We start from the raw sequence: 27,421 nt of genomic DNA, 5'->3' as shown, positions 1-27,421 counted from the left end.
CTGCGTGAGAATTACAATTGTTTTTATGTTATCGTAAACAACACGATCGGATTAGCGCTATGAACCTGACTAGCCGAGTTCAATTCCCAGCCACGGTTAAAGTCAGAGGTGAGCGATATCTGAACTGGTCCTGGTCCTGGCCCTCACCCAACCCTTTACAATAACCAGCATGGAGAAGTATGGTCCAGTAACTACCATGAATGATAGGTGTGGGGGAAATCTGCATCCAAAAGTGGATTGGAAAATTACTATGTTTTTTTGTTTACTATTTAAATAATCTAAATTTGTATCTGTGGATTGGAATTTTTTGTTTGTATTTTTAAGAATTCCATTGCTGACGTTACATACAGGAATAGTGCTTGCTTGTGTTTATTAAACGTCACGGTGGTGTTTGTCTATTATAGGCCTGGATATGAAGAAACTGGAGCCAGTGAGGGAGATAGTTCGAGACCTGAAGAAGCTGTCCAGGTGAGAAGCCGGTGGCTGCTGTTAAGCACGTGCATGCCTTGCAGCCAGATAAGGGACTTGCAATGATGGTTAAAGTGGCCTCCTTTGGGGTTCGCATGTTCTGGCATTAATCTCTTGGGCAGGACACAGTGCTAGATGGGATGATGGCCGACAAGGAGAGAACGTGTCCAACAGAATGACCACTGTGGAGATGGTGCAATGAGATCAGCTTAGGTGCAGGAGTAAGATGGAAATTACCAGACTAGACTCTGATGAATGGCAACAGCATATGGTACGGAAGGCTTCATCCAATAGTGGAGATACAATGGCTGATGATACTATCCTGATAAAAGCCAAAGCTACATTTTAAAACAAATAAAATAGGTTAATTGGTACATATACTTTGCTGGACAATTACAAAAAGAACTGTTTAGAATATTAAATGTTACACTATATTAAATGTAATTAAGTTTCTTCGACTTGGCATATAAACGTTTTCTGTGCTCTGAAAACTGGGTAGATTCTGATTCTCTAACCATGGTAAACATGAGGATACCTGGAATTTGAAAGTTTTCTGGTGGCATTTTTCAAGTTACAGCTACTGTGTGCTTCACATATAACTCACAACAGGTCTCACAGCGCCTTAGTGAGTCTTCTTGTTACTACAGACATACAAAACTGTTGAGAAGTTATTCAGGCTGTATAAAATGAACTTTCACAAATTTTTCAGATCATTATCAACCAAGATTTTTTCACTACACCAGCAGCATTGCCATCTAATATATTTTAACCCCTTTCCACGGACAGATTTGACTACTCTACAGTGCAGACTCTGAACAGACTGATTGAGATGATGACATTTGACAGCACAAAGAGTGAAAAGATCGCCATGAAAACAATCTTTGTGCTGGATGGTGGCGCAGGTGAGTGCTGACACGTTGACAATTTTTGTGTAGGCTTATTTGAGATCTATCTCGTAACAACCCGGAGTAATATACATAAAGTCTGAGGATGAAAATGAATGAAGTGAATTACTATGCTTATTCATGATCTCATGGGATCTGTGTGGGGTTCCCAGAACTTCTCAAGAAGATGCAGGAGTCTCCCTCCCCAGACGACTCAGAGGCACCAATCCAGATGGTGACTGAGCTCTTGTTTGAGCTACTGATGAGCTTCACAAAAGAAATCGGTAAGAAAAACAATCGGTGGTCTTCTTGAGTTTGCTGCCTCAGGGGAGGTTCTTTTTTCAAAATGCCTCTGTCCTGTCTGATCTTGTGATTTCCATATCATATTGACATATAGCCACATTGTTTCAAGTCATCAAGCAGTGCCTTCCTCTGTCTACCTTTTGGCCTTTCCCCAGTATCCTTCTTGAGCTTCCTTCAGCAAGCCATCTTCTCTGACACCGTGCCTTATCTATGTCTCTGATTTTCCCAGAATTCTTCCAATTTCACTTCTCTTTCTGAACCCACTCTTACGCTTGTTTGTTACACTATCTTTCCAGTAAGCTGATTTTCTCCATTTGACACCACAACCACATCTCAAAACGTTCCAGTATTCCCTCTTCTGTGTCCATGTGTGCTGAAATTAACACTACACTAAACACTTGGGTCTTTACAATCATCTTCTTTGGTTCCCTGCTCACCCATCCATCTCACTTGTTTTAGCTGTTGACCATCCAGTGATATTTAACACAATTCTGCCTTTGTGTGATTTTCTTGATTTTGGTTTGTTACAATTCATTTTATAAGCCCTTGCTGTCCCATTCAACTTCTTCCAGCATCTTTAGTCCCTTTTCAGAACCAGCCATGAGGGCTTTGCCATCACAACACCTGACTGACTTTACCCTTTGACCCCTAACATTTGCTAATCTTGCTGTGGTTGTCACACCTGATGATGATTGCTTGTGTTGCAATCGAAACGTCGTGATTTATTTCTATTTTTTTATTTTTTTACCTACGTGACTTTACCGAAAGAACCAAAGAGTATGGATCCTTGCAGTCACGAAAACTTCAAATCTAGAATCTACATTTTATTCACCATTTGCATACATGTCTAATATTGGATATAGTGAGCATCCCTGTCTCAATCCAGTTCCCTTCATTTCTGCTTTTGACTCTTCATCTGTGACTCCAATCACAGATGTCTGCCCCATTACAGTGACGTGATCAGCTATCTGCCCTCGCAGTCTACTCCAGTGTTATTAAACACCTCTAGGAATTCCATCCAACCAATTCAACATGATCTCAAAGTCGATTAAACACAAACAGATTGTGGTCGTGTTCCAGACTTCTAAAGAATACACAGGTTACAAACATGTTTATAACATGCTTCCACTAACACATTTCTCCCTCCTCAATTTGCTGCATTTGCCTAGCAATTTGCCATCCAAAAAAGGGTGATCCCTCTTGTATATGTAATTATTGTTTTATCGCCTTCGCTTCATTGCAATGCAAAGTGATGGAATCTATCAACAATCAGCTCCTCCATCACTTGCAGGAAATGTTGGCACATTTTTCCTTGGATGGGGAGAACCACATGATTCAGAGCAAGACCTGAATGTGATGCCGATTCAATGTATGATTCGATGATTATGATCCCAGATCGATTGGGATTTAATTTAACATTTTGGATTATTTGAAATAAGCAGTCAAACGTGTAAGAATACATATTCATGCAGTTAGGAAACCATGTAAAAGATAATACATGATAAAAATGTGTACATACTATATGGTCATATTAATGTTAACTATGGACTGGTTTCAGTTGTTTGGAATGCATGTTAATATATTTAACAACATTAACATTCATATTTTGAATTAATAATCCATCGTGTAAATTACAAATTATAATTATCGGACATGCCATTAGAGAGCAGCATTATTACACCTTTAATACTTGGGCAACGTATCAACTGTGAGGTTTGACATCAGCTTTGAAATTCTAAAGGCCAAGTTAAATTTTCAGCTCCCAATTATTTCCAGACAAGTGTTTTGAACTTTTTGTTGTTGTCTTCACATCAGTTTGTATTTGGAGGCTTAAAAGTTGCTGAATACAAATATCAAAAGCACATTTTTGATGTACAATTTGCTTATGTGCTTTGTTAGTGTCACAGTAAAACCAGAAGAGGACACTGCCTTCTGCCAGTTATTAGTACCACAAAGAGAGAAAATTATTTAATTGTTCTACAGTGTATAAAAAATAATGTGGTAACTGAGAAAATAATTAGGCATGAACAAAAATAGTCCAGGTTAAAAAAAAACGTGACATCTACAAGAAATTCTAGATTTTAAGCTTTTGTGACTGCAAGGGTTCATACTCTTTGTTTTTTTCGGTAAAGTCACATAGGTAAAATAAAATAAATGAAAACAACTAAATTAAATCACGACGTTTTGTAGGCAACACAAGCTTCCGTCTTCAGGTGGAAACCGTCACAGTTAAATTGCTGTATCAAGTGAAGAGAGCTCTAAGAGACCCGATATTATATACAGGTTAAGTGGGGGGGGGGGGGGGGGGGGGGAGGAGCCAGGAAGGGCTGTGGGGGGGGGGCAAAGTTAAGCCGCCTTTTGTTATGCTGCAGGGGGTTAGGGAGACGGAGAGGCGACGGCGAGCGGTTGTCGAAAATGAGAGAAACCAACTGGAAGAAATGGAAATAGCTGTACAATTATAAGGCAGCTAAAGTTTGACTTGGTTGATGACATCTTTCCAATGATTGCTTAATTTAAAACCGTCCTCTCGGTTGAAGTTGTGAACTCGCGAATTTAAAAAAGAGGGATGATATAGTCATCCTCTCGGCTGACAAGGGCAATGCTATTGTTATCATGAATAAAACTCATACAACAACAAAATCCAGGACCTACTCAATGATGGGAGTTACTCCAAAATTAAAAGTGATCCTACTAACAGCCTAACGACAAAAACCAACAAGATCATCACAAGTTCGACCTCCCTAATCGAACCAACCAAACGTCTCTCCCTAAAACCCTCGGCTGCAAGACCTCCCAGATTCTATGGTCTTCCCAAGATCCATAAAAAAGGTACCCCACTACGGCCCATCGTGTCCACGACCAACTCTCCTACTTACAAGCTAGCTTGTTTTTTTATCGGATACTCTGCTTCCCTTCACTGGCAAGACCACCTCAGCAGTACATAACTCAACACAATTGGTTTCTGTGGTCAAGGACATTGTACTGTCTTCTGACGATATCCTCGTCAGCTTTGATGTGGTCTCTCTGTTCACCAAAGTCCCAGTGCCTGACACCAAAACAATAATTGAAGTCTTGGTCCAACATGGACTGAACCCTGATGCACCTGCGCTGGTTAGGCACTGCCTCACCAACACTTACTTTACCTGGAATGGTACCTTTTACAAACAAAATAAGGGTACCCCTATGGGTTCCCCCTTGTCACCAGTGATAGCCAATGTTTTCATGGAGAAATTTGAATCAGATGCCATCCAGACCATCCACCCTTCGTCCTTCCCTGTGGAAGAGATATGTGGATGACACTTTCGTCATTTGGCCACATGGCTTCCCAGCATTGAACCATTTCCTAGACCACATCAATTCCAGACACCCATCCATCAAATTCACCATGGAAGTGGAGAAAGATGGCAAGCTGCCATTCTTGGATGTTCTGTTTGAGAGGAGGCCTGATGGCTCTTTGGGACATTCTGTTTACAGGAAGGCCACCCACACAGATTTCTACTTGAAGCCTGATTCCCACCACCACCCAGCTCAAAAGAATTCCCTCATCAAAACACTATACCGAAGGGCACATTGCATTTCTGACCAACATCACCTGGCCAGTGAATTAAAACATGTACATCTGGCCCTCAAGATGAACGGATACTCTGACCATACTATCCGCCAAGCTGTTTCTCCCACCATACAGAAACAACCACCTGAAACTCCGATCAAAATCATCACGTTGCCATACATAGCAGGCGTTACCAAAAAGATTTCCAAAATTCTAAACAAACACAAGATCCAGGTCCGGTTCAATACAGTGCACAAAATCCCTGATCTGATCCCATCCGTAAAGGATGTCATTCCTGACTTGCAGTACCCCGGTGTTTACAAATTGAGTTGTACCTGCGGTGACTGCTATATTGGGGAGACGAAACGACATATTTCTGACCGAATTCGCAAGCACAAATCAGATTTGAAACACGGTAGAACGAATTCTTCGACTGTAGCTGATCATTGTTTCAACACAGCGGGTTCTCATGATATTGTTTTCTCCGATATCAAAGTACTCTGCAAACCTCCCGGATACTACCAAAGATTTGTCCATGAAGCCATCCAGATATACAAACATAGACACAACTTCAACCGAGAGGATGGTTTTAAATTAAGCAATCATTGGAAAGATGTCATAAACCAAGTCAAACTTTAGCTGCCTTATAATTGTGCAGCCATTTCCATTTCTTCCAGTTGGTTTATCTCATTTTCGACAACCGCTCGCCATCGCCTCTCCGTCCCCCTAACCCCCTGCAGCATAACAAAAGGCTGCTTAACTTAGCCCCCCCCCACGGCCCTTCCTGGCTCCTCCCCCCCCCCCTTAACCTGTCTATATAATCTCGGGTCTCTTAGAGCTCTCTTCACTTGATACAGCAATTTTACTGTGACGGTTTCCACCTGAAGACGGAAGCTTGTGTTGCCTCCGAAACGTCGTGATTTATTTTAGTTGTTTTCACTTATTTTATTTTACCTACGTGACTTTACCGAAAAAACCAAAGAGTATGAACCCTTGCAGTCTCGAAAGCTTAAAATCAAGAATTTTTTGTTGATGTCACGTTTTTTTTTAACCGGGACTATTTTTGTTCATGCCTAATGATTTTCTCAGTTACCACTTTGTTTTTTATTTACTGTACAACAATTAAATAATTTTCTCTCTTTGCGGTACTGATAACTGGCAGAAGGCAGTGTCCTCTTCTGGTTTTAGTGTGACACTCTAACAAAGTGCATAAGCAAATTTTACATCAAAAATGTGCTTTTGATATTTGTATTCAGCAACTTTTAAGCCTCCAAATACAAACTGATGTGAAGTCAACAACAAAAAGTTCAAAACACTTGTCTGGAAATAATTGGGAGCTGAAAATCTAACTTGGTCTTTAGAATTTCAAAGCTGATGTCAAACCTCACAGTTGATACGTTGCCCAAGTATTAAAGGTGTAATAATGCTGCTCTCTAATGGCATGTCCGATAATTATAATTTGTAAAAAAGAAAATTGAAGTAATAATGGAAAAGCAGTGATTATTACAGCAACATCAATACCAGCAGCAGAAATACAACCAGCAGCAATACACAATAACATTAAATATAGGCTGTTGTTTTGTCGGAGATAAATGTTGTCCCATAGAGCATTTAGAAAACTGTCCATATAATGATGTAGACTTGTTTGCTGTTCGCCGACAGATTTGAATAATTTTCATTCATGTCTACATTAAATTTACTCCATTTTCATTTTTTTCCATGTTTGTGGTCTATATCACAACAACCTACTATCCTTACTTTATTCAAATATAACGGAAAACCAGTTATCAAAAATGTATATATTTACCTACTTGTATGTGACTCCGGACTGCATGAATGCATTGCTTGCTGTGATGCTTAAATTAACGATCTAAAGCATGGGTTGCATTCTATGCCGTACTGTTACAGATTCAGAATGGGATGAAGGTGCGATTGAGCCCATTATAAAACTCGTAACTCATCTGAAGAAGGAATACTGGTGAGTAGCAACTATACACGTGCATTTTTAATGCTTTAAACCCTAGTAGTCATCAGCAGCCATGATCTGTTGTCCGCTGGATGAAGTACTCCCCAAGCCATCAACATATATCACTGTCTTGCAATGACAACCATCTCAACCTTTTATTATTGATTTCTTCCTGTGTACGTTCACTCCTTTGTCTGAACACTGTCGTTATTCTTGATCACTGCCCATCATTTCTCTTGTTAATTTGCACATTCCCATCCTGTCGTGTCCTATAACTGCTGCCACTGCCCACAGTGTTTCGGGCTAATAATGCTTGTACAGAGTTTCTTAGCTCAATGCGCCTTACCAGCCGAAACATATTTTGAGTGATCATATTATCGTCTTGCTGTAAGAGTTTGGTCGTTGTCGTGAAGCTGCCAAACCCCCGTCTACTCTCCCCACCCTCCACTACCTACTGCTGCACGTGCACACTGCCACCCCTTCCACCACCACTACCCACTCATGCTCTATCAGATCAACTTGTTTTAGTCCAGAGTTGCCAAGTCTCACGCGAAAAAACAAGTCCCGTGGGAACGGGCAGGGGCCTAAAGAGGGAGGGGGGGTGCAGGAAATAAAGACAAATCTGCATATAGATGAGTTCTTCAACCGTGAACCTCCCTGCTGAATTCAAGAAATTAAAACATATAATCAAATGAGCGTAGCAGGCAGCAAAAATGTAATGCTGCAGATGCAGCGACAAGCTAACTAGTTCCTTTCAGTGACCTGCCCATTACTTTCCTTAACACTCAATATGATGTTCCTCTCTCTATCTTTTCACACAATCCCAAGCATGCACCTCTCTACGCTGTTGTGCACTTTTAGCTGTTCTTGCATTTTGTTTGTAAATGACAATGTCCCTGAGCCTTATGTAAAAGCTAGTCATAAAAAAAGTTATGTCAAACTAACTTGTTCTGATTTACTGTTGAGTCTGAATTGATTGTTGAGTTACTTTTGGGACTGTGGAAGCAATGCTATTGCTGCTCGTCTGAACACGTTAACGCATCTACCCTAGGATAGTTTGACAGAGAGCAGAGAAGCAAACTGTATAGAGCACTGCATGTGTTGTTGCACCTGAACTATGTCGCACACACCGTGGTGGCACTGGTACAGCATTGCTTTAATTATTCTTTGCTCACTGTTGCTATATGTTTGCCTATTGGCTGTAATTAAGCGAGTACATTTGGAAGAAGACAATGTGGTTAACTTATATGCGTTTATCTTTCTGACAGCTTTGAGCGCAAGACAGTTGAAGTGCTCAAAACCCTTCCTGCCATCATGAACTTGGAGCTTCCCATTGAGGTTAAAATGAACATAAAAGCAGCCTTCCTGCGGGCAGGAGGTGCTGGTACGTAAACATTGCACGAGTGCCATCAATGGCCTTTTTAAACACGAACTTTACTTTACTTTGTTTTTTTATCGATGTAGCATTACATTACACTGGTTTCAAGCAAACCAGAAAGCGTGCCTCTGTTTGTGATCTGTAACCCCCACATGACTCCATTTTCCAGATCTGTTCAAGTCTCTGCAGCAGTTTCCTCCTCCAGGCAGCTTGGGAATCAAGCTGCAGGAAGCCATGGCAGATATTTTGACAATGATGATGAATTTCTCTGCAAAGGAGAGTAAGTCATGTTTCATTTTATCTTGTTTGAAAACAACTACTACTAAAATATGTGTGTACACCCATTATATGGATGTATATTTGAGGCGCCATGGTGGCGAGATGTTCACTACCTCGCCTGGTATACAGGAGGTAGTGGATTCGATCCCGACCCCGACGCCTGTATAACTGGAGTTTGCATGTTCTCGCTATGGTCGTGGATTTTTCTCCCAGTCTCTGGTTTTTGCCTCCATATTTAGAAACATGCGTTTAGAGTATTTGGCGACTATAAATGTCCACATGATAACCCACTTCGTTGAACTATCATTTGTGGCCAGGTCAATTCTGAAAAAGAGCTATATAGCTCAGTGGGCTTTACCTGGTAAAATAAAAATAGTTTATATTTCTATAGTCTGAGCTCAATAGTAGAGAAGGGACTTTTCAATTTCCTCGGGAACATTACATTTACTGTGCTGAGACATGAACATGATGCTGTACTTGCAAATCTGACAGGAGTTTATGTAATTTTGCAAAAAAAAACATTTAAGGTTAGCGAATGGTCGTGGATTTTTCTCGAAGTCAAATGGACTTCAAAACTACATTAACATGAATCGTCAAACATATACTCGTGGTATTGAGCGTTTTGCTTGAGTCGTATGGCTTTCACCCAAGGCTGCTCGGCTACATACAGGGCTGGGTTTAACCTATTTAACAACATTCATGTTTAATGCAGCGTTCTGGTGCATGCGTAGTTTTATGGAGTGTGGAGTAATGTTATGGAGTGTACATCCTGTGGTCTGGAAAGATTGCAATAGATTAACATTAAATTGTGTCCAAAATTGTGCCCTACTCTTATAACCTTCATACCTAACTTTACAAATCTACATTCCATGCCTTCATACGATAAACGTATTCATTTGTAATATACACACACTTAGAAACTATATGAAATAATTTGATCCAGGAAGAAGTTGCCTCTTATTTTCATGGAAGTTCAGTCCTCACAAGGGAAGAATACAGGTGTACACAAATGATTCATCATGGGAGATTTATAAACTTTGGATTAACACTGGCACTGCTACTGTTGAAAATGTCAGAATGTAACAACCACTTAAAACAAACATTTCCTCTTTTTCTTTTTTACATTGAACATGTTAACTACTGTGCATTTGACTACTGTATATCCAACTGGTTTTATCGGTTTGCTTTGAGCACTTAATTTACAATCAGAAGATTCTGAGTTTTTGACTCATGTTAGCCTATCATCTCTCTGAGGTCAATAAAATTGACACTGTGGGAAGTGAAGATTTCCTTTTGAGTGACTGGTCTCCATCTATGGATTGTAGATTCCACCACTTGCGCAGTGCCCCTGTATTGCACGTTGGCTCTGAATTGATATTCTGCTGCTGTGTAAGGAGATGTGCATATGCAAGTCATGAAGTTGAGCTGCCTAACAACCTGTTTCATCTCCTGTTCATTTAGCTCCAGCTCTAGCAGACATGTGCGATGACCTTGACGGCCTCCTCGACTTCAAAGGTATGGTCCAGTATGTCGGTGTCGGCAGTGACTCGAAGTAACTCTTGCAGCATCAGTCATTAAAGTGTTGTTCATAACAATTCAGTCTTAACATTCTCATTGATGTGTGTTGTGTCATTTAGATATGAGATCATTTGGAAATTCATAGCTGCTTAATGACAGTAGCAGCATATTCATTATACTCGGAGATGCAACAAATCTTGCTTCCGAGTTTCAATTATCATTAAGTGACACGTATTTGGCTAATTTTATGGTAGATTACCATGGCAGCGAATTCATCAGAATGTCTCCCAAAGGTGTTTATAACATGAAGAATCCAATACTCCTATAACCGCTGTAACGCCAGGGAAAGACCGGCACTTGTTTTTTTACAATGCATGGACTCCAAGTTGCAATTAATTGGCACCCAACACGATACTGCTTTGGTTTGCAAACCTTGGGGTTGTTGTCTCTCATTGCCTCCTATTGAGAGCTGCCACTAGTGGTCCAAGGAGGGACCAGGCCTTCTACTGTGTGGCTCCACTCAAGTGGAATGGTCTCCCCAACCATATCCACCAAAAGGGCACTGTCGATGTTTTTAAGTCACAGTTGAAAATTGACATTAATACCCTAGAGCACTATACCAATAACTTGGTGCAATATTTTTGACGCACTTTGATATATATACCTACTTTTGTAAGTGTTGAAATGTTCAATTGTACAGTACTTTGACACCTTATAATTTCCACGGTCATGGTAAATCCTGGGGAAAAAAAATATCATGGAAGTCATGGAAAATAGCCAAATATATAAAAGTCATGAAATTTGACCCCAGGCAGCCATTCAAATTGATTGATTTTCTGAATCATAGCTATGACAATCTTTCATTTAGCTAATTTCTCTAAATCTGGCTTTAAGTGCTCTTCCACAGTAATTTGAATAGACTAGTCTTCATAAAAACAATTGGAAAACATGAGTTTATTATGGTGACTTGTTTCATTAAAATCTCATTTTACTTGATTATCAGTCTGTAGTGTTAAATTGAGTGGATTGGATGGCTGTAAGGGGAGGAGGCCGTCTCGACAAAAGAGTTGCTTTTGTGGTTGTCTTTCTGATCCTGTTCAGATCCAACTTTCTGGCCGTTTTGTTGTATGCAATGAAATATTTAATCATATAAAATTAGAAATTTGGAATGTAGAAGTTATGTAACAAAAACAGATGTGTGGGAATCCTGTTTGTGATTTGTCACGAAAAGGTGCATATAATTAGTAGTCATAACGCATTTCAAGTGGTCCTGAATTTTGTGAGCATTTGCTTCCATGGGTTGTTCTGGGTTTAATTTGAAAACAAGGCATTACAAAGGCTGCATTAAGTTGTATAATTCTGTGATTTTTTAAAAATCTCCCTTCAATCTGACTAACTTCAGCATACTTGTGCGTTAAAAAAAATAATTACAATTTTGTTTCCCATTTTGATCAGGTTTCTCCCATATCTGTGCATGAAATATGATAGTAAGTATGACTTAATGCTTTATTCCAGATTGCATTTAGCTGACGAGCTCTCTGTTGTTCCTTCAGATCTCGCGGTGGCAGCCGATTCCCACCCTCCAAAACGCAAGCAGAATGGTACGGTGTACTGCTCTGTTGGGCTTGGTAGACAAGGCAGCTCCAACCACATGCACCACTGTCACTCATGTGTAGATGTAGGTTTCAGCAGCATCAGAGCCTGAGATGCATCTTTAGCAAGTTGGAATACAAGCATGTATTTGCTAACGTAAATGAAAACAGCAATGTTTTAATTTAAAGTATGATTTCTTCAAATAATACATTGTGTTGAAACAAATTCCTGTTATTGCCTTCATGTAGGCTTCTGAAATATTTCCATCAATGTTTGGTATTGTTTCATTGCAAAATCTTCTCTAAAGCAAATATAGCAACAGTTGCAATCATATTCAATACAGCGGGGGTATCATACATACATACATTGCATAATTCAAGCTAAATGGTGTATGGCCTATGGGATGTGGTTAACATGGCTAAGTGTGCAAGGTTTAATTCAGACCTCATCAACATGATTTCTGGCAGTGGTGTGGATTTGGTCAAATAGTTTCTTACACTCATCACTCCACAGATTGATCTGTACTTTAACCAATGGATCCATATAACTCTATAGAGATTACAATTAATGTTACATTAATCATAACATCTGTAGGTCAATGGCGTGATTTACATAATTTTTATTTCCAACTCGAGGGAAGCCCATCCTATGGACAGTGACGTGAAACCTGACCCGCACTTGATGCACACCTGACATTAGTCACCTGACATTCACCAGTCACCACTTTCACTGCACCACTCGCCACTTACAACTCGGCAATCACCACACTCACCACTCACCCCAAACTACTCAAATTAACTTGACAACTCGCAGACACCAGCAAAAACTCACCAGTTATGTACAACCTGACACTCACCATTTACACTTTCAAGATTGTCACAATTCAGCAATCACCAGAAATTCAATACCATATGTCCATACATGCCTCTGGTCAGAATAATCCCTGCCTGGAACCTGTATAATGTGAATTATTCAAGTAAATGTTGCGACAGACAGTCTAGCAAATGTTATTGCTAATATAGATTGGGTTTAGCACGACTCTACGTAACAATGTATGGTTTAGGTTACATTTCCCTGCTGACTTCTGCACTCTGTTCTTCAGATCCAGCAGGAGGAGCAGCTTCCAGTCCCCCAAAACGAAAGCAAGATGACGACGGTAAGCTGTGTTTTTGCGAGAGTGTAGTTGGCTCTACTCAAGAAAATAACGATTTTAAGTCTTTTTGGCAGTTTCAGTAATAGTAGCTGTGTTAATATTTTTTTTTATTTCACTTGAAGATAGGTAAGAACATTTACATATGGGTCACATTTTTACTGCAGAACACAATCGGGTAATTTAAAAGTACTTAAATTTTATCTAGATTTGAAGTTTTTGTGACTGCAGGGATCCATACTCTTTGGTTCTTTCGGTAAAGTCACGTGGTAGGTATTACCTAATTCTTTTTGTGAAAAATAGATTCGTCCCATTACTCTTTAAAACTTCTTAAAAATGTTAATTAATGTATACAAGGTAAATGGATATCCGTCACATAAAATTAAGTACATTGCATTCGCAATTGGCACCACCGTGGTGGAGCATTGGTTCACCTCTGCCCTGAATGGGGAGTGTTCCTTAAACAGTATTAAGCAAAGCATCACTGCCTGCAAACCAGGTTTCCTTTGCTTATCACTCAAACACAATGCTTACCAGGCACACACAAGCGCAGTGCATTTACTTTTTATGTATATCTGTTCCAAGTTGTTATAAATTAAGCATATATTGTTCAATTAAGCATATATTGTTTCCCTTCTACGTGACTTTACCGAAAGAACCAAAAATATACATATAATTGACTGTTCAAATATATGTTTATTAAATTAATGTTTGATTTATGAATATTAATAATCTATAAAAACAATAGCATGTCATCAGCAGCAGACCACGTAGTTTACAGAAGTACACATTGCAAAATGCCACATCATACAGATTATTTACTTCCCATGCGAACTATTCCAGACCATGTTTTTAGGTTACATTTATTTTTAAATATTCTTTATTTTTTATTTTCAGGTAGCCTTTCAAGCTTACCCTTAACTGAGACCAACTAGTTTTACTTTTATTTCGATTTAAAGCTTTCGTGACTGCAAGGATTCATCTTCTTTGGTTCTTTCGGTAAAGTCACACAGCTTAAAGGTCGCGATCTGAGCGTGGCTTTTTCACTCCAGCGCTGTCCTCCAGACAGTCTCGTCCCTTCACCTGATGAAGGCCGCTTGTGTTGTGGCCGAAACGTCGTGAGAATATTATTGTGTTATTTTATTTTATCAATTTATTATTTTATTCTCATTCTATGTGACTTTACCGAAAGAACCAAAGAAGATAGTTTTACTTTACATGTTTCATCAGATAAAAAAAGACATCATGGGACCTCCTTTGCCAGTATCAAAATATGATAAAAGGTTTTTTCCCCTTTTTACTGCCAACAAAACAGGTGTTAAGATGTTAAAACACCTGAAACCTTTTACAAGGAATCATGTCTGCATTAACCACAATGCTTGTGGTCAGAATGCAGACAATGCATATATTATTATTTTTTTATCCTCCATAGTTCAGAACAAAGTTTACTTTTTTTTACACCAGCATATTCAGAACAAATGCATAAATCAACCCAGTTAATAACCCAGCAGCGATGTTACAGGTAGCACTTCACCAGCCCAGAAGTTCAGTGACACTTATCAGTAGTAGCTGTACCAAAACAAAGGACATTATTTGTGAATGCTTAGTTTTATGTTTTGTAAATTTCTGTAGCCAAATTAACGTGGAAAATAGACATTGTCAATGCATGATCAATAAATCAATCCGGTGCTTATTAACCATGTGAGTCAAGTATGTACATCATAAACCAGCAAGTGCAACGTCTTGTGGTCGATGAAATGTATGAGCATACATGTGGGAAGATATATATAAATACATGCGTGGCTGCTTACCAACCAGAAGTGTCAACATTCTAATGAGAACATGTTGATTTTTCATTTCAGACTTGGACATGGAAACTGTTAATGAGATCATAAAGGCTATGGAGGAAAACTAAACACCTGCTCTTGAATAAGTTTAAGATGGGTTGTTGTTGTTGTTGCAATACAACAATCAATCACTGAAGACACCTGATTTTATTTCTCATTGATCTTTTTGAAACTTAAATTTTCAAATTTTGGGATACATTAGAAGGTTATGTTTACTCTGACAGTTTTTAAGTTGATTTTGGGGAATTATAACATTTACACATTATTCATAAAAATACACTCATAGTTTGAAGTCGTATCTCTTTAAGTAGTTAAGATTTTCAAGCCTACTCTGCTCTGTAACAATATAGCTTACTAGTGATGTCATGGCCATGTAACAAAGTCAGTAAACCACCACAATGGAAGCCATGTGATGCACTTTGCGCCAATACACAAAGCAGCAACTTTTCTCAATCATTGCTGCTTTACAGGAAAATGCAACAACCTTATCGAGTCATTATAAATGCACATATACAGTTATTTCAATTATCGGTGAGGTGATTATCCAGGATGCCTTTAACCATGTTTTCTCCATGATCACAAACATGCAGGAAAGCCTTTTACAAAAAAATATGGACGACACATTGTGTCATCGCCCCCACTCTCCAAAGATTGTAGAGCTTAATTCGCATCCGTGATGAAAAATATGTTTTTTTTTATTATTATCTGGCCACCCCCCTGCCCTTCAATATCCCGCATAATCATGAGTTGACTATATATTACATTTGCAGTGGGATAATTAGATTTTGAATATATTATTATGGTTAAGTTGCTATCTATTTCTACTTAAATTTAATTGTCAGATTTCAAAGGATACTAAAACAGAGCACTTGATTTATTATGCAGCCCAGTTTTAAATACTGGAATCTCTATTCTGGCTTTCTACGTATATACCCTACTCATAACTCAACAGTATAATGAACCTTTGTCATTATACATTCTAGCAATGAGAATAATTAGCATGTTAACTCTATCATGATTAGTTTATGTGGTTTATGTTATCCGTAGAGTGGTTTATATTATCCATTAATGTTATCCATAACATTTACGTTTTTGTTGCATCTACTCAGAAATCATGTAGAGCAGTTCTAATAGCATTGGTAATCAATAAGAAATAGAAGTAAACACTTACAATTCTCACAATAATACAGCTTGTACTCTTGGTGTAATTACAATTATTTCAATAAAGCTTGGTGTGAAATGTGTTTTGCACTTGTTAATGATAATGTTGGACCATATTCATGTGCTTTTAAACAACATTTGCCCTCAATGAGTCTTTTGCAGTAGTATTATAATCACTCTGCTTGGGATGTTTGTCCATTTGTTTTGCATTATTTTCTTTGAAACCGGAGAAACCCCATGCATGCCAGAGAGCACTCAACACGCCCCAGAGACATCCCGTCACAAACCCACTTTGTACTGGCTTCTGCAGGCACCGCAGAGCCAAAGCACGTGTGTGTGTCACAGTGGCCTACCTCTGGATTCTAACTGGTCAACGGCATAATATTCCTGTGCGATCCATCCACCTGAAATCCCAAGTCGCTACAGTGAACGAGTGTTTCACAGAAGCATATAAACCTTATGGCGGGACCCCGGGGTCCCAAATAAACGGAAGTCAAAATCTTAAATTATAAAATAAATTTTGGCGACTCCATCCCACCGCGCACATAAATGCCACGACCCTCCTGGCGCAGATCATTCTGTTGTCATGTCCAAGCGCAGCGAGGATGAATGTGCAGAAGAAACAAAACTTTGAAACTTGTATTAGCGCATCGTGTATAGCTCGTCAAGAGGAATAGATTGCCGTATTGTTCGCCTTCAACAGACTTAAAATGACGTCGCAACACAGTTTACGCGAGAGCCGGGGGCTTATGGGACCTTGGGGTCCCGCCATACGGTTCAATTATGTGCATGCAGTAAAACCCCGGCGAGCCAAACTAATAGGGGGGAGCACTGGTCCGACTCGTTGAAAAGCCTGGCTAGTGGCTACAACAATGAAACGCCCCTGTAAGTCATAAAAATAAATATAACACAAACAATATTATACATCAGGATGTAACATGTGTTGAGGTGCAAATGACGACTCGGAGGCAGATCTTCTGTAAGGGCTTACGCCGGGTATTTATTAAGGGATTTAGAATTATTTTCCAGGGGTAGGGGTCCTACACTAAGTCCTTCACCCGGACCTTCACTCTGTTCCTTAGCTAGCTCCCGAGCTCTCTCCTCTGCGTCGGCCGGGGGATCAGCCAACACCGACCGACCGAGGAGAGCAGCCACTCCTATCACTACCGCCGGCTTCTCTCCAGATTCCGTGAGCCCTACCCCTGGTTCACTCTTCCACCGTTCACCTTCCCGGGCTCCCACAATGACCCCGCTTTCGTCACGGGGTCCACCTTAAGGTCCCCGAGGAGACATGATGTCATCGCCCCGCCCAGCGCGCATGACGTCACTTTCCATGACGTCATTGCACCGGAAGGTGCGCATGACGTCACATCTTATGACATAATCGCACTGGAAGGTTCGCGTGACGTAACGTCCCCGAACTACTCCTCTACATTACCCCCCCCCCCCCCCCCCGTGAAAAAATCAGCCGACCCGGCTGTAACCAATGCGAAAGCGGAGCCCGGCAACCCGGACAGGAAGACATCAACAGAACACTTATCGTAACCATGTGACATGTGTGTGAAGGTGGGACAGTCTGCAAAACATGAACACAACATTTGGGCAGCACAGTAAAATAAAATAGAATAAAGTTTGAAGGCCTTCATCACACGGGACAACGTGGAACTGGGCGATGAAGGCTGGAGGCAGATGAAAATGGCCCTATAGAATAAAGTTCGAAGGCCTTCATCACACGGGACAACGTGGAACTGGGCGACGAAGGCTGGAGGTCGATGAAAACGGCCCCACTGGCCGTCACCGGAGCCGCATGCCCCTCGAGCGCGTATGTGCCGCAGGACCGCTCCCCCGTGCGGCATCGGTTGCCGGCACAGGCGGCACGCCAGCAGGGGACAGGCCCGTCGCTGGGGCATCCGACGGACGAGGCGGACATCGCTCCTGCCATCACGATCCATGCGGCCCGGCGAGTCGGACGCATCAATCACCGGCCGCTCCGGAAGTGGGGATGATTCAACGAGGCTAGGCGGTACATATCGTTTGAGCCGAGATGGGTGTACTATCCAGTGCCGGCGACCGAACCGAATACGAACACATTGTGGCCGACGGACCTCCACGACCTCAACAGGGCCCTGCCAAGGGCGATGCAATTTGGGAGACGTGCCAACCGGTACTTGGGGGCAGTGGAGCCACGCCTTCTGGCCCCGTTTCCACGGAAGGCCGGCAGATTGGTGCTTGGGCAGCTGCTCGTTAGCCGCCTGCCGACTGGCCGAATTCCCCACAGCCACCTGCCGTGCCTCGCGCAGCCGGTCGAGCGCTACTTTCATTGGAGCGGGCACTAACGATGCCTTTTTAGAAGTCACTAGGTCCATTTGGACGTGCATCGGGGGCTCTGGTTCCCTTCCATACATTAAATAAAAGGCCGAGAACCCCGTTGAGGCATGAGGAGCCAACCTATATGCGGCCAGAACCCCTGGAACGAACAGGTCCCAGTCCGATTGGGACGTATTCACGTGGTGGCACAGCATGGACGTGAGGGTGCGGTTCAACCTCTCTACCATCCCGTCGGACTGAGGGTGGTAGGGCGAGGTGCGGATTTTCTTGGTGCCAAGGAGGTCCCAGACTTCCTTGAGCAACCAGGAATAAAAATTCCGCCCTTGGTCAGTTAACAGTTGTTCAGGCGCACCCTTGTCCAGAACGTACCCTTGTGCGAACGCCTCAGTGATGGAAGAGGCCGATTGGTCCACCAGAGCCCACGCCATAGGCCAACGTGTGAGGTACTCGACTCCCACCAAGAGGTACCAAGAGGCCCCATTGGGATGCTGGGAATGGGCCCAAAATGTCGAGTGCCATGAGCTCATTGACACGAGAAGTCCTGATGGACTGCAGCAGGGCCCGATCCTGGCCAACTGGGACTTTCCTTCATGCACAGTCGTGGCAACTTTTCAAAACCAGTGCCACATCACCCTCCACACCGGGCCAGTAGTAGTCCCGTTTAAGGGTCAACAAGGTCTTATTGTAGCCAAGGTGCATAAGTTTCTCATGAATGGCCCGGGTCAAATTACCTTGCAGGGCAGTGGGTACAACCACACAGTAACACTCCAATTGGGCATCCCAACGCATGAGGAGGCCGTCATGCACAGTGACCACCGGGGCAGCCGATGGAGCCGAGCTCTGGGCGTTTAGCCCAACACGGCGTCATAGCCTCAGCAGAGAGGAATCCTCCATCTGCAACTTGGACCATATCTCTTGGTGGAGTCCCAGGCCAAAATCAACAGGCAACGCCACACCCGAAGGGAGAGCCGCTTCGGCCGATGCAACCAACTGGGCCGCGGCATCCACTGGGGTCCTGCAGCGACTTGAACCCAGGGCACAAGCGCACCCACCCTACATAGGCAACCTGGACAGCCCATCAGCATTACCATGCTGTGCCCCCTTCCTGTGGATGACGTCAAAGGGATATTCCTACAGCACCTCGAGCCAGCGGGACAGCTGACCCAAGGGCTGGTCGATCCGCAGCGAATATTGCAGGGCCGCATGGTCAGTCCGGACGGTAAACCGCCTGCCATACAAATAGGGCCTATACAGCTGCACAAAGAATACTATGGCCAGCAGCTCCCTCCGGGTCACACAATACCGCTGTTCAGCGGGGGACAAAACGCGGCTGCCATAAGCCACAACCCTTTCAACCCCATCGACCACCTGAGCCAGGACCGCCCCAATGCCCGTGTCACTGGCATCGGTGTCGAGAAGGAAGGGTTTAAAAAAATCAGGGTACCCCAAGGGCGGTGCATCCGCCAAGGATGTACGAAGCGTAACAAAGGCGGCATCCTCCTCTGCGCCCCAGCAAAACTTTTGGCCTTTGGCGGAGAGTGCGTGCAGTGGCTTCGCTATCGTCGCAAAATCGCGCACAAACCGACGATAATACAATGCGAAGCCGACAAAGCTACGCACCTCAGCGACAGATGTGGGAGTTGACCATGTCCGGACACAAGCTGTCTTTTCCGGATCCATGGCGACACCTGACGCACTAACAATATCTCCCAAATACTTCACCGATGGTTGTAACAAATGACATTTCTGGGGTTTAAATTTCAAGCCCGCAGCACGCACTTTGACGAACACCGATTAAAGACGTTGCAAGTGCTCATCAAACGTACGGCTGAAAACAATAACGTCGTCCAAGTAAATCAAACAAGACTCCCATTGTATCCCCGCCAAGACCATCTCCATGAGACGCTGGAAGGTGGCCGGGGCCGAATGGAGACCCATAGGAAGCCGATTGAATTGGAACAGCCGCTGGGGTGTGCGGAACGCTGTCTTGGGTCTAGAGGCCTCGTCCAGTGGCAATTGCCAGAGAACTGAGAGCAAGTCTGAGGTCGAAAAAAAATGCGCACCCGAGAGGGCATCCAGGGAATCATCCATGCGGGGCAATGGATATGCATCAGCCACCGAGATCTTGTTTAATTTACGGAAATCGACGCAGAAACGGAGACTCCCATCCCGTTTCTGGACTAGCACAATGGGGGCATCCAAAGGGATAGTAGATGGGGAGATGATGTCCGCTGCCAACATCTCGTCGACGGCCAAGCGGACATGATATTTTTCCACCAGGCTGAAGTGGTGCGAAATTTGCCAAATAGGGGCCGAATTGCCCGTGTCTATGTGATGTTCCAAAAGAGGCATGCGACCCAGATCAAATTTACCCTGACTAAACACATCAGTGAACCTCTCAATGAGTTTGTGGAGCCACTGGCGCTCTTCGGAGGAAAACGAGGCATTCTCATTACACAGCGCATCGATCCACGATGCGTCGGTCCCCCCACCATGCATCACACCCGCCACAACCCCTCCAGCCGGCCTGGTGTCATCGGGTAGAGGAGCCGGAGTTGCGTGTGCCAAAACGGCGACGGATGGAACCACAATAGGCGAGGGCCCGGAATTGAGGACCTGTAAAAAGGGGTCCTGGCCCTCCGACATGACCGTCAAGGCGCCTACCAACCCGGTTGTTCTCGTAAAGTAATTAGAGGGAGACAAAAGGATGCCCGTCTCAGGGGAGTCCAATTTCAGGGGTCTGAGCAGCCTGAGGGGTAGCAGGATTTGTGACCCCGGCGGAACAGTCATGGACACCTTAGTCAAGGCCCGCACACTGGCGGCCAAGGGGGACAAAATGGTGGGAGACTGCAGGAAGTGCAACCGATGCCCCGACGGCATCTCCATACAACCCAAGTCCACGAGAATCCGGATGGGCATCTTGGCCAAAAAGTCAGTCTCCAAGAGGCATGGCACTGCCAAGGTCCTGGAAACCAGAATGGGGCCAACCAAATCGATCTCGCCAATCCTGACCGATGCCACAATGTGGCCCAAAATTCCCAAACTGCCGCCATTTGCAGCAACACAAGCCCCCTGGACCGGCCGTAAGGGACCAACGTTGTGTGGCAACAACTGAACAATGCACTCGGATTTAATAGTGGAGGACGCCCCTGTGTCCACCAAAACCCGCACTTTGACCCCCTGCATGTACCCAACCACCGCCGAGGACCCGGCAGCGGCCGCCACAACCTGATGCGCGACTGCATCCCATTGGCGGACCCGCCTAGACCACCCGGCGGATGGCAACGAGCGTGCAGGGGAAGAACCTGACCCCCCCGGGATGACCCTGCAATGGTGGACCCTAACCCCGCTAGATGCGTGAGGTGAGGGGAGCGGCCGAGTTATCGATGCGTCGCGACTCGCCTGGGGCCCGGTAGCCGAGGCGGACGTGGAGCCGGAGGAAGGCGGATTACGGCGTCGCGGAAACAATGGTGCCCGATGGCGGCGTCGCAGTCAAAATGGCGCCCAACTCCCGTGGCACGCCCGTTGGAAAAATGGCGCCAATTTCTAACGAGGTGGGCGCCGAAATGGCGGGAAACTGCCGCTCCCGCTCCAGAACCATGTCGGGTGCGCACGTTCTCACCCCCACCTCAGCCACCGTGACGGTGAGCTGCACGACCGTCCGCAGGAGCAGCTCCAGCTGGCCCGAGAGGACACTCCATGTGTCCGGCGGCGGTGCGCAGGCACCCACGGGCTCCCCCTCCTCCTGCTTTGGGGTCACTGTGGGGTCACGCTGTCGTTGTCCTCGGAATGCATCGCAGGTGGGTTTTTTCGTCTCATGCCTGATTTTTACATGGCAGCGAGCACTGTAGACACTTCTGGCACCAGTTGTTGAGGTGCAAATGATGACTCGGAGGCAGATCCGTAAGGGCTTACACAAGTTGTTTATTAGGAGCTTATGCCGGGTATTTATTAAGGGATTTAGAATTTTTCCCCAGGGGTAGGGGTCCTACACTAGGTCCTTCACCCGGACCTTCACTCTGCCTGTTCCTTAGCTCGGCTAGCTCCCGGGCTCTCTCCTCTGTGTCGGCTGGGGGATCAGCTAACACCTTCCGACCGAGGAGAGCAGCCAATTTTATCGCTACCGCTGGCTTCTCTCCAGACTCCGTGAGCCCTACCCCTGGTTCACTCTTCCACCGTTCACCTTCCCGGGCTCCCACAACGACCCCGCTTTCGTCACGGGGTCCACCTTAAGTACCCCGAGGAGACATAACGTTATTGCCCTGCCCAGCATGCATGACGTCACTTCCTGTGACGTCATCGCACCGGAAGGTGTGCGTGACGTAACGTCCCTGAACTACTCCTCTACACATGTATTATACATTATTCCTTCTGCATTTTGTGAGTTTAATGCTAGATAGCAATACATATAAAACAAATTAATAATTTGTGTACTAGGGCCTTCGGCCAGGAGAGTCACAAAAAAATTACACACGAAGGACGCATTCACGCAAGCACCCGATGAAAAATCTTTGAATTGTATTATGTTTTGAATTAGATAATTTTATTTCTTCATTAAAAGTTTATATCATTTTACATTTGTAAGACTTAATTGAAAACGACATTTTGTGTTAATTTTCTCTTGTCGTTAAGTAGATGGCCTTGCTGGGGGTTCGGTTCGATGCGGACTTTCACCTGTTTGGGATTGCGGGATCGAGATAAGGCGACGTAGAGTTGGCCATGCCAGAAGACCGCTGCCTGCAGATCGATTCCAACGTAATTGAACGTCTGCCGCTTCGCCTCCATCATTCATGCAGGGAGCGCGTGTAGGTTTGCAGCACCCCCTGCATGAAAACGACGGAAAGTGCAGCATTCATCACAGATAGATAAAGTTGGGGGCTTATTGATATATAAATAAATGATACCGTATGCGGGGATAATGGGAAATTGTCGTCGTCGCAAAACAAATAGCAAAGTCGTGTCGATGGGGGCCAAGTCGATTCTGGGAATCAACACTGACTGGATTATATCTTGATTTGAAGCTTTCATTACTGCAGGAATCCATACTCTTTGGTTTTTTCGGTAAAGCCATCCTGACATCCACCCTACGTCCTTCCTTGTTGAAGAGATACATAGATGACACTTTCGTCATTTGGCCACATGGCCTGCCAGCATTGAACCAATTTTTCAACCACATCAATTCCATACACCCATCCATCAAATTCACCATGAAAGTGGAAAATGATGGTGAGCTACCATTCCTGGATATTTTTATCGAGAAGAGGCCTGATGGCTCGCTGGGACATTCTGTCTACAGGAAAGCCACCCACATGGATTCCTATCTAAAGCCTGATTCCCACCACCATCTGGCCCAAAAGAATTCCCTCATAAAAAAACTACACTATAGGGCCCACTGCATCTCTGACCAACCCCACCTAGCCAGTGAACTGGAGCACGTACACCAAGCCCTCAAGATGAATGGATACCCCTACCGCACAATCCACAAAGCTGTATCCCTAACCATGGAAAGACAACCATCTTAGGATCCAATCAAAACCATCACCTTGCCACACATAGCAGGTGTTACCAAAAATATTTCAAAAATCTTAAACAAACACAAGATCCAGGTCCGATTCAATACAGTACACAAAATCCGCGATCTGATCCCATCTGTGAAGGATGTCATCCCTGCTATGCAATACCCTGGTGTCTACAAACTCAGTTGTGTCTGCGGTAGCAGTTACATTTGTTGAGGAGTAGTGAGTGACGTCATGTCACGCTCGCCTCCCATGCTCGCCTCTGGTACGGTGATGGGATGTCCCTCTGGGGTACTTAAGGGGGGACCCGTGACGTAAAGGGGGTTGTCGTGGAAGTCTGAAAAAGGTGAAGGCGGAGAGTGGGACCCAGGGTAGGGGAATCTAACATGGGACCAAGAGTGGCTCTGTTCCCGACTGACCGGAGTTGGATCATCCCTCGGCCAGCCAGGGAGAAGAGCCCGGATAGTTAAGGGGGTGTTAGGGATTCCCAGCACCCTTCCCTGGGGGGGGGGGGGGAGAATGGAATAGCCAGGAGTGTGGGCGGGAGCAGTAACAGTTTAGGCGTAAGCCTCCAAATAAACCTTGGCGTCAGCCCTTCTGACGATCTGTCACCGCGTCATACTGTGCACCACAACACATTAGAGAAGTGAAACGACATGTCTCTGACCGTGTCCGCGAACACAAGACAGATTTGAAACACGGCAGAACCAATACCTCTGCCGTGGCTGATCATTGTTATAGCGTGGTGGGCTCACATGATGTTGTTTTTTCAGAGACCAAGGTACTCTGCAAACCTTCAGGCTACCATCAAAGATTTGTCCATGAAGCCATCCAGATATATAAACACAGAGACAACTGCAACCGAGAAGATGGGTGTAAGCTGAGCAACCATTGGAAAGACGTTATAACCAGGTTAGGGGCCGTCCATAAGTGACGTCACACACCTGGGGGGGGGGGGGGGGGGGTCAGACATTTGTGATAATGTGTGACGGGGGGGGGGGGGGGTTTGAGAAATGTGACGTCACATCAAATTGCGCAACTTAAAATAAATATAGACAAATAGACAACACGTTCTACTTAATTAAATAGACTTTTTAATAAATGTTTTCTCCTACAACATCAGAGTGCAGCGGCACATTAAATACGCACTACAATGACAATAGTTTTATTTGGGGGGGGGGGCAGACGTCATATTGACGTCATATTTGAGGGGGGGTCTGACTTTTTGTGACGCCGTGTGACGAGGGGGGGGGGTCAAAAATCGTCCAAAATCGCGTGACGTCATTTATGGACGGCCCCTTAGTCATAACTTGCTGTGATGCTTCTATCATACCTGCCGTTTGGCTGTTACCCTCCGACTCTGTGAGTTGCATTGACCTGTTGGATGCCTTTGCATTAACGGGCTGGGGTATCACTAACATGACCGTCCTTATCCTCGATGTATCGATGGCCCCTTCCTGTCTTCCAGGCTGTGTGTCTCACTGGCACGGCTACCTTGGCCCTTTACATGCTTTCCTCTCACAGCGCAGCGGCCAGCCCCGCAGCCTGGTCTAACCAGGCTCCTCTCACAGCGCAGCGGCCAGCCCCGCAGCTTCTGTTCTGCTTACGTGACTTTGCCGAGGGAGCCGGGGAGTGTGAGTCGTTCTCTCTCTCTGGGTCGTTCTCTCTCTCTGAGTCGTTCTGTCTCCCTCTCTCTCTCCCGATTCGTCACGGTGTTGTTATGTTATGTTATGTTCTTATGGAAGCTCATTAACTTTGACTTGCTAATCTCTCCCCCTAATCTCTCTTTCTCCCCATTAACTCAACGGACAGGACCCTAGCTGGGGTCCTCGTCCACGTGTTGGTGACTTCTTTTTGGACGTCGAACGTAGATCGCATATCTTCAGATGACGGCAGCAATGCTGAACCCCGGTCCCTGTGCGGACCCGGTTTATATGCTGCTGGGTCGTGGCCGGCCCCGCCCTTGACAACGACCAACTTCGGGAAACCTCGTGTCGTTTCTTGACCCTTTCCGTAGGATCTTACCGTGACACGTGACTACCCCCAAACCCCCTCCTGGGGTCCGTGCGTAGATCTTACTGGTCACATTTCTTCCAGGGTCAACCAGAGTGCCATGGCCTAGGGCAGGGGTGGGGAACGTCCGGCCCGCGGGCCGTATAAGGCTCGAAAAATCATTTGGCAGCTCCAGCCATCACATTACAGGTGAGTTAATTAAATGTTTGACCAAATATAACAGGCTAATCTTTAAGTTGATACTTTTGGATGGCCCGCGAATGATGTTATTAATGTCCAAATGGCCCTTGGCAGAAAAAAGGATCCCCACCCCTGGCCTAGGGTAACCTTATGCCATGGCTGACACTCTTACAATCCCTGCTGTAGGAGTCAGCACTACACGCCACGTGTGGTGCCACTGCGCTATCCCAGAGCTCACCTAAGGCCCTCTAGGGCTGGTACTACGGGGTGTCTGCTGTTGTATATATAGGCCTTTTTCCAAAATTGATATTAAGAATAATTCTGCCAATCATTTTTTTTAATCAATCGTGGTGTCGCTTGGGGCAAAAGGGGATGATGCGAACCCCCCCTCCCCTCACAGCAGCTGCCATTCTCACACACAACCGAGAGACGGAGCTAAGCAATAAAAGGTAATTAAACCCAAAACAAAGAGGAAAGGAGGGGGGGGGAATTACTAATGAGATTCGGGGGGAAATCTATGTAGCCTCAAAGGCCCCCGTTTTAAGAGCACAGACAACCAGGCGCCACGAACGAACAGGCGAATTCCACATTAATTTTCCCTTTTGTTTCTCAAAATACAACGGTTAAAATTCAAAACTCAGCAACAAGAATAAGTGAGCATAATAGCCCAACACACTCACTCCGATTAAAAACTAGGCTATAATCTACAGTAGTGGGTTATCAACACTCATATATGAGTTTAATACTAAAGTTATTACTCTTTGGTTCTATTCGGTAAAGTCACGTAGGTAAAAAATAAAACAACAAAAATCACGACGTTTCGGCCACAACACAAGTGGCCTTCATCAGGTGAAGGGACCAGACTGTCTCGAGGACAGCGCTGGAGTGAACACAGCCAAGCTCAGACCGCGACCTTTAAGCTTGTGTGAGAGGAATTAAGGTGTCTTGACAAAGGAATTAGCATAAAAATTAGCATTCAATTGGCGGACTTAGCATGGTGAACGGTGTAGAGGAGGTGAACATGTGCAGACCGGCGAGGGGGGGAGGGGGAGTTTACATATTGATGGTGTGAAAAGGGAATTTAAGCAGCTGCGAAAGTTTGGGATACCACTACTTGAAAAAATATACTGTACCATTGCTCTGCCTCACGGCAAGTGTCTTGCCTCACGGCAGATGTGGGGCGTGTGTACACAGGAATTTCCTGTTTTTGAAATAGGGGGTGGTCACGTGACCAGGAAGTTGCGATTTTAGATTTCCGCTGAACCACGCAGACGTCGGCCATTAAGA

The 27,421-nt window shown here is 44.5% G+C and overlaps 1 protein-coding gene across 2 annotated transcripts in view; it reads left to right on the top strand.

Moving 5' to 3' along the window:
- LOC116938262 (uncharacterized) overlaps positions 1–16,176 on the top strand; it is a 226,427-nt gene extending 210,251 nt beyond the window's left edge. Inside the window, exons 39-48 of one of the 2 annotated variants that reach the window (XM_076053864.1) lie at positions 405–468; positions 1,255–1,370; positions 1,526–1,636; positions 7,114–7,183; positions 8,440–8,555; positions 8,719–8,829; positions 10,290–10,343; positions 11,900–11,947; positions 13,042–13,095; positions 14,952–16,176. In XM_076053864.1, the coding sequence (XP_075909979.1) occupies positions 405–468; positions 1,255–1,370; positions 1,526–1,636; positions 7,114–7,183; positions 8,440–8,555; positions 8,719–8,829; positions 10,290–10,343; positions 11,900–11,947; positions 13,042–13,095; positions 14,952–15,004 (797 nt within the window). In that variant the 3' untranslated portion in view covers positions 15,005–16,176. The remainder of the gene's footprint in view (positions 1–404; positions 469–1,254; positions 1,371–1,525; positions 1,637–7,113; positions 7,184–8,439; positions 8,556–8,718; positions 8,830–10,289; positions 10,344–11,899; positions 11,948–13,041; positions 13,096–14,951) is intronic. The other variant, XM_076053902.1, reaches the window with a different exon arrangement.
- The last annotated feature ends 11,245 nt before the right edge of the window (positions 16,177–27,421 follow it).

The sequence above is a fragment of the Petromyzon marinus genome, chromosome 1 (genome assembly GCF_048934315.1).
Source record: "Petromyzon marinus isolate PM22_M1 ecotype Great Lakes invasive population chromosome 1, UKy_Petmar_22M1.pri1.0, whole genome shotgun sequence".
NCBI lineage: Eukaryota > Metazoa > Chordata > Hyperoartia > Petromyzontiformes > Petromyzontidae > Petromyzon > Petromyzon marinus.
The sequence above is the reverse complement of the archived record's forward strand: the minus strand, read 5'-3'. Positions and strand labels throughout refer to the sequence as shown.